We start from the raw sequence: 8,049 nt of genomic DNA, 5'->3' as shown, positions 1-8,049 counted from the left end.
AGATGAATCAATCATGACGTCATAGTTTCACACTTTAATGTTTAACACACTCTGGTTGAAGTGAACTCTTTATTAGAGGAGACATTTATAAAGAGACATGAAGAATAAAATGTTTGTGATGAAATATCATAATTTTAAGCTTTGTTTCGGTTGTTTTTTCTGACTGAAGTGTTCGTCACACATGATGTGTTCAAGGACCGTCGGCAGGTTTTGGTGTTCAAAGGGTTAAATGTTTTTCTCTAAATTATTCTGAGCTCTGAATTCGGTTCTTCGCTTTGTTTCTTCTTCTTCTTCAGGAGTCGACTCTGAAGTCCGTACTGAGCGCGCTCTGGAACCTGTCGGCTCACTGCACGGAGAACAAGGCGGACATCTGCGCGGTGGACGGCGCTCTGGCGTTTCTGGTGGGAACGCTGACTCACCGCAGCCACACCAACACGCTCGCCATCATCGAGAGCGGCGGCGGGATCCTCCGCAACGTCTCCAGCCTCATCGCCACCAACGAAGCGCACAGGTAAACGGCTGGAAAGAGAGACTCACCTGTCGCTGTCATTTTAGACACTCCAGCCTCATATCCACCTAAAACAGAGCCTGAAGTCAGCAGCGAGGGAACATTTTGGATATAAATGATCAGGGAGTCATGTGATCTATTACACAGTTTAACCTTCATAGTGTGAAAAAACAGTTTAACTGACGACTGTCATTGGCCTAAATTCAGAATAGTAATATATATATATATATATATATATATATATATATATATATATATAGATATAGATATAGATATAGATCTATATATATATATATATCTATATATATATATATCTATATATATATATATAGATATATATCTATATATATATATGGAGATGTTTACTGAAGTATAATAATGAGCTTAGAGCTCGTGTAGGAAGATAAACAGCTCATAATTCATCTATAATAGCTATTTTATATTAACTACTGGATTTATTCAAGTTTATCACCAAAACTACATTTTACAGATGACATGTGAACACATCATGATAACGTTATAATGTACCTTCAGCCAGTACTCATGTTCACTGAGCAGAGCCTGAAGGCATCAGTGTAACTGAAGTGAACCTCCGTTGGTTAGCCGTTAGCGGTGCTGCTAACATTACTAGCTCTCCTCTGATTGGTTGTTTACAATGAAACACGATCAGAGACTAGAAACACATGTTCTACTGAGTCAGTACAACTTTATTTACACTCTGATGGTTAACGGTAAAACTTTATTTACACTGTGATGGTTGACGGTACACCACGAGTATAAACCATCAACATCCGCTGTGTGGATTAAATTATGAAAAATCACGGTTCTCTTCTCCCTGTGTGTTGTCTTGCAGGCAGATCCTGCGTGAGCACGGCTGCCTACCAACTCTGCTGCAGCACCTGAAGTCCCACAGTTTGACCATCGTGTCCAACGCCTGTGGGACGCTCTGGAATCTGTCGGCCAGGGACGCCAAAGACCAGGAGGCATTGTGGGAGCTGGGCGCCGTCGGCATGCTGCGTAACCTCATTCACTCCCGGCACAAGATGATCGCCATGGGCAGCGCCGCCGCCCTGCGCAACCTGATGGCCAACCGGCCGGCACGCTACAAGGACACCAGCGTGGTGTCGCCGGGCGCTGGCGCCCCGTCGCTGCACGCCCGCAAACAGAAGGCGTTGTTCGAGGAGCTGGACGCCCAGCAGCTGTCTGAGACTTTCGACAACATCGACAACCTCAGCCCGAAGGCGGCGCACAGGAAGGGGCGGGGCTGTAATGGCGCCGGAGGAGGAGGAGCGGGAGCGAGTGCGACACGCTCGTACACCAACACGCCGGTGCTGTCGAGCCCGAAGAACGGAGACGGATCGAAGAGGATGAGTGAGGAGGTGCCGTACGCCCGGACGGTGTTCCCGCCCAGCGTCCGAGCGTCCAGCGACAGCCTCAACAGCGTCACGAGCGCCGACGGGTACGGAAACCGCGGCAAGACGAAACCGTCGACGGAGCCGTTCTACTCGTCCGAAGAGAACGGAGCCAACAAGTGCTGCGTCTACAGGAAGTACCCGGCCGACCTGGCGCACAAGATCCGCAGTGCCAACCACATGGCGGACGACGACGGCGCTGAGTTGGACACGCCCATCAACTACAGCCTCAAGTACTCGGACGAACAGCTGAACTCTGGGAGACAGAGTCCGAGTCACCGCGGCAGCATCGAGAGCGACGAGGACGAAGAGCTGAACGGCAGGCTGAGGAGGAGGAACGACGGCGGCGACCCGGCAGCGACTGGCAGCCGCGTAGCGTCCGCCGCGCAGCCTCGCTATGTCGTTGTAGTGGCAAATTCAAACTACGGCGGTGACGCGGCGGTCGAGCAGCCAATCGACTACAGCCTGAAGTACGGCGCCGACGCCACACGAAAACCTCTGTTCAAGCCGGAGGAGACCGCCGCCCCCTCCGGCCCGCCTCCTCCGCCGTCCTCTGGCAACAAGCTCCGCCCCCCTCCGCCCCCAGCCAATCGGACGGTGCCAAAAGGCAACCAGGAGTCGACGCAGACATACTGCGTGGAGGACACGCCCATCTGCTTCTCCAGAGGCAGCTCGCTCTCCTCGCTGTCATCGTCGGAGGAAGATGAAGACTGCGATGTCATCGAGAGGAAGAGGAGAGGCGGGAGGGGCGGCAGCGGTAACGATTACCCGACACTTCCTGTCAGCGAGAAAGACGCACATGAGCATCAGCAGAGGCAGCAGAAGGAGGCGGAGAGCCAGACCGCCACTGCTGCCGCCGCCGCAGCAGCAGCCGCCGCTTCCACTCCCTCCTCCCGAGGCCGACGTGGTCACCACCACCATCACGGCCACGCCCACCACCATCACCACCACCATGTGACATCATCATCAGGCGCCAGGACTCCCAAGAGTCCTCCGGAGCAGCCGTACGCTCAGGAGACGCCGCTGATGTTCAGCCGCTGCACGTCGGTCAGCTCCCTTGACAGCTTCTCTACGTCCTCCATCGCCAGCTCCGTGCGCTCCAGCGAGCCGTGCAGCGGCATGCCGAGCGGCGTGGTCAGCCCCAGCGACCTGCCCGACAGCCCAGGACAGACCATGCCGCCGAGCCGTGCCAAGACGCCGCCGCCACTGCTTCCTCCGCCGATGCAGAGCGCCAAGGAGGAGGAGAAGACCAAGAAGAAGGACGAGGAGGAGAGCAGCGCGGACGTCCTGCTGCACTTCGCCACGGAGAGCACGCCGCACGGCTTCTCCAGAGCCTCCAGTCTGAGCGCGCTCAGTCTGGACGAGCCGTACATCGCGGCGGAGATGAGAGGGAATGAAGAGGAAGATGAGGGAGGGAACGAGGAGAGGAAGGACGAGGAGGGGACGAAACCCATCCTCGACGAATCTGACGACGACGAGATCCTGGAGGCGTGCATCAACATGGCCATGCCCAAGTCGTCACGGAAACCAAAGAAACAGCAACAAGCAGCACCAAGGAAACCCAGCCAGCTTCCTGTTTATAAGCTCCACCCACCTCAGAGTCGCGGCCAATCGCAGCAGAGGAAGGACGCGCCTCCGCCACCGGAGGAGGTGCCGAGAGTTTACTGTGTGGAGGGAACCCCGCTCAACTTCTCCACCGCCACCTCGCTCAGTGACCTCACCATCGACTCCCCGCCCAATGAGGAGGCAGCAGCAGCCGCTGCCGCACCCGTAGCCCCGCCCACCTCCGGCCAGAGGAGAGGGGCAGGGCTCCCGGAGGGTGAGAATGGTGACGACATCCTCGCCGAGTGCATCAGCGCTGCCATGCCCAAAGCCAAACCCAGAAAACCAATCAGAGCGTCGGTGAACAGCGAGCACCTCCAAGCCCCGCCTCTTCCTCCTTCGGTCCCGCCCCCTCTCGCCCTGCAGCAGCAGCAGAAGAAGAAGCCGACATCGCCGGTGAAGCCGATGCCCCAGCGGGCGCCGTACGGCGTCGCCAAAGCAAAACCGGGGTTTGCCTTTGACTCGCCGCACCACTACACGCCCATCGAGGGCACGCCGTGCTGCTTCTCGCGCAACGACTCGCTGAGCTCGCTTGACTTTGACGAAGACGACGGTGGCGGCGGCGGAGGAGGAGAGAAGGACGAGGAGAAGAAAAAAAAAGAAGAAGAAGGCAGGAAGAGGAAGCAGCAAACGGCGGCTGTTTTCCCACGAACGAAACCGGCGACGGAGTCCGACGAGAAGCAGAAGTTTGCCATCGAGGACACGCCCGTCTGCTTCTCCAGGAACTCGTCTCTGAGCTCTCTGAGTGACATTGACCAGGAGAACAACAATAAGGAGTTCGCTCCGCCTCCGCCGCCCGGGAAGAAAGATGGCAGCAAAGCAGGAGGAAAGTCTCCTCCTCCTCCTCAAGAGGAGTTGAAGCCCCGCCCCCCGGCGGCGAGCTGCTACGCTCCCAAAGCGTTCCACGTGGAGGACACGCCCGTCTGCTTCTCCAGGAACTCGTCGCTCAGCTCGCTGAGCATCGACTCGGAGGACGACCTGCTGCAGGAGTGCATCAGCTCCGCCATGCCCAAGAAAAAGAAGAAGGCTGCAGCTGCTGCCGCTGCCGCTGCCGTGGCCACGACGGTTCCTGCTTCCAAAGCCGAGGATAACATTTTGGCCGAGGAGGAGCCTTCGGAGGCGCCGAGAAGCCCCGCCTCCCCTGACTCGGAGACATTCGATTGGAAGGCGATCCAGGAAGGTGCCAACTCCATTGTCAGCAGCCTGAACGCTGCAGCCGCTGCCGCGCCGCTGTCACGCCAACCGTCATCGGACTCCGACTCGGTTCTTTCCCTGAAGTCTGTGGGCTCGCCGTTCCGCCTTCCGGCAGCCAATAACAACGCAGAAGAAGAAGGGGAGGAGAAGGGGGAGGCGGCCATGAAGCGAGGGGGGAGGATCTTGAAGGGCGGAGAACGCAGCACGCTGGAGGCCAAGAAGAAGAAGGAGGAAATAGAGGAGGAGGAGGAGGCGGCGGAGGCGTTGAGAGGCGGGAAGAAGGTGTACAGGAGTCCTTTCACGGGGAAACCGAGGGCGGAGCCATCTGCCAGGGGGCGGAGCAAGCCCAGAGCGGCAGCCGTGGCCAAACCTCCGGGAAGCAGCGACGGCGCCGACAGAGGAGGTGGGTCCTCTCGGGACTCCACGCCGTCCCGCTCTTCCTCGGCAGCCAATCAGAAAGGAGGGAAGCTGCTTCAGATGCCGCGCACGGCGTCTCCAGGAAGTGCGTCATCGTCATCGTCTTCGGCCTCCAGACCGGCCAAACAGAGTGGGCCGGCGAGGAGCGGCGGTAGCGGCGGAGGCATCCCGAGGAGCGAGTCGGCATCGAGGGTCGGCGCCTCAACGGCGGCCAAGAAGCAAAAGGCGGAGCCAGAGAAGCCAGCGCTGGTCCGTCAATCGACCTTCATCAAAGAAGCGCCGAGTCCGACGCTGAAGAGGAAGCTGGAAGAGTCGGCGGCAGCGACCGTAACGGCGTTAGAGTCACCGCCCAGCCCCGATACGCCGCTACCGTCAACGACCAGGCGACACGACGTCAACCGCTCGCACTCCGAGAGCCCGTCACGCCCACAGGAAGTGACATCATCGCGGTTCAGCCGCACGGGCACCTGGAAGCGGGAAAGTAGCAACGCTGGAGGAGGAGGCGGGAGCAAACACTCGACGTCGTTGCCGCGCGTGGGGACGTGGAAGAGGACGGGAAGCTCGTCATCGGTGTTGTCGGCGTCGTCGGAGTCCAGCGAGAAGGGGCGGAGCGAGGAGGAGAGTAGCGTGAGGTCGCAGGGAACGTGGAGGAAGGGGAAGAGCGGTGGCGACTCATCGGCCGGACGCTTCTCCGACAAATCAGAAGACGTGTGGGTCCGTCTGGAGGATTGTCCCGTCAACAACCCGCGCTCCTCCTCTTCCTGTTCGGCTCGCTCTCCCACCACCAACGCCCCGCCTGTCATAGACAGCCCCGCCCCCTCCAAGATCCCCTCCTCCTCCTGCTCTTCCTCTTCTTCCTCCTCCAACCTCAACCTGCGCCGGAGCTGTGAGAGCCTCGACGACAAGCCGGCGCCGCCCGAACGCCCTCAACAACAACAACAACAACAACAACAGCAGCAGCGCAGTCAGCAGCGGAGCGGCGCCGTGGCAGCTCGGGTTAGCCCCTTCAACTACACACCGAGTCCGAGGAAGAGCAGCTCTGATGTCACCGCCCCGCCCACGCCACCCACCACCACCACGACATCATCGTCTTCGTCGTCGACAACCCCCACGCGACCTTCGCTCATCCCGACCCCCGTCACTAAGAAACGGGAGCCGAAGGGCGGCGAGGGCGGCGGCAGCGGTGGAGAGCGAGGCTCGTATATTGTGACGTCGGTGTGAAAACAGGAAACGGGAAGAAGACTCGTACTTAGACACAAAATGGCCGCCACAGCTGGGACAGTTGACCGAAACGGAGGAAGTGTAAATACGGAGGAAGAAAAGCGTCAGAAAGTGTTTGTTTGTGAACCGAACTGTACAGGAAGTGAGTCTGTATTTAAGTGCTAGCCCCGCCCCCTCACCGGCTCTACTCCCCCCCCCATTGGCTCTTCTCACCTGCCAGTCAAGGTTCTTTATTCGATGAGAGAGAAACTTTAAAAATTAACTTTTTATGTTTTTATACCACTAAAAATGATGAGTAGCGCTTAGGTCCGCCCCTTTCTGCCTGTGATCCTGCATGGCCCCCTCCCCCCCTTAACGATGACAGTTACCATGGTGATATAACAATGATGATGTTTCTGCTAGTTGTAGCGTTTTGAAGACGATTCTGCTATCGGACGTTTTCATGCTTTTTTTTTTTTTTTTTTTACGGAGTTTGGTTCTGAAAAAAAAACACAAGATTTTTCTCCTGTCGTCGGGTAGAAATTAATTTATTCTCTCCTTTTGGAGACAGTTTGGTGAGTTCAACATGTCAGATGTGACTTTGCTGCAGTTTGAAAATGAGGGATTCACAGTTTGAGTCTTAAAATAATCCAAAAACATTAGTTTGGATTCTCAAGAAAACTTGTTTCTGGGACATAAAATGTTATGTTGACAGATGTTTGAACAGATGTTTAGATCTAAAGACTTTCTGTCAGATGGATGTAAAAAAATCAGTTTTTCAGAACCTCACTCGTCACTCTCACGAAGGCATTTATTCCAGAGGAGACGTTTGCTGCCAGCCGACTGAACTTTAAAATGAAACCACTTTGAAACGTTTTGAGTCCGTTCTTGAATTTCCTGGTGAATATTTTGGAGGATTTTGCATTTTGAAGAAATGTTGGCTGAGAAACTTCCCGCTCTGTCTCTCGTTGCAAAAACAAATAACACTGTAAAAACGTAAGTTATTGCTGTAAAACCTTAAAATCCTTTTAACTTTGAAGCACATAATTTAAAAACAAAAATGTTTTTTTTGTTGCCAAAAATAGTGAGTTTCCACCGTGTTCTTCACGCTGTACGCTGAGTTTCTCTGTTTCTGTGTCTGCCGGAGGAAACGAGTCAAAGGCTGAGATGTTTAACAGATGATGAATAAAATTCAACGTTTAGGTGCAAACGTCTCTGGTTGTTTGATTGAGAAAATGAGACGGATTAATTGTCTTAACATGTTTGTTGGAGAGATTATTTAGTTTCTCTGTTATATTATATAATATATATATAGTTATATATATATATATATATATATATATAATACGCAGCAGGTTCAAGTCTGTATCACATGCAGCTAACTCAAATTAACATTAAGTCATGTGATGATGTCTGTATAATCCTTTAATACTATAATCCATAGGAGAGTCACATTTACTCAGCACACTTATATAAAATGTATATATTTATATTATAAATATATAGACCAGTGGAGCTGGTGGAGCATGTTCTCTGTAGGGCTGAGCCTCATCAATCAGTCTCAGCAAACATGCCAGAATGATTTAATGCAAAAACATTAAGGTATCAAACACGTATTACTACTTTACTGTTAAATATTTAATATTTATTCCAACATGAAAAAAAACAGAAAATAACACTTTGATAAACACGTCAGGACATCTTATTATAGTCTTA

At 53.9% G+C, this 8,049-nt stretch overlaps 1 protein-coding gene across 1 annotated transcript; it reads left to right on the top strand.

The window, feature by feature from the left end:
* Positions 1-287: 287 nt before the first annotated feature.
* apc (APC regulator of WNT signaling pathway) lies at positions 288-7,543 on the top strand (the record flags this gene model as incomplete). The annotated part of the gene is made up of 2 exons (XM_031839955.1): positions 288-511; positions 1,362-7,543. Coding segments are annotated over 2 exons (5,217 nt in total), but the record flags the coding sequence as incomplete, so codon positions are not given.
* Between the last annotated feature and the right edge of the window lie 506 nt (positions 7,544-8,049).

This window comes from Anarrhichthys ocellatus, unplaced genomic scaffold (assembly GCF_004355925.1).
Source record: "Anarrhichthys ocellatus isolate YVR2014 unplaced genomic scaffold, GSC_Weel_1.0 scaffold2110, whole genome shotgun sequence".
NCBI lineage: Eukaryota > Metazoa > Chordata > Actinopteri > Perciformes > Anarhichadidae > Anarrhichthys > Anarrhichthys ocellatus.
The sequence above is the reverse complement of the archived record's forward strand: the minus strand, read 5'-3'. Positions and strand labels throughout refer to the sequence as shown.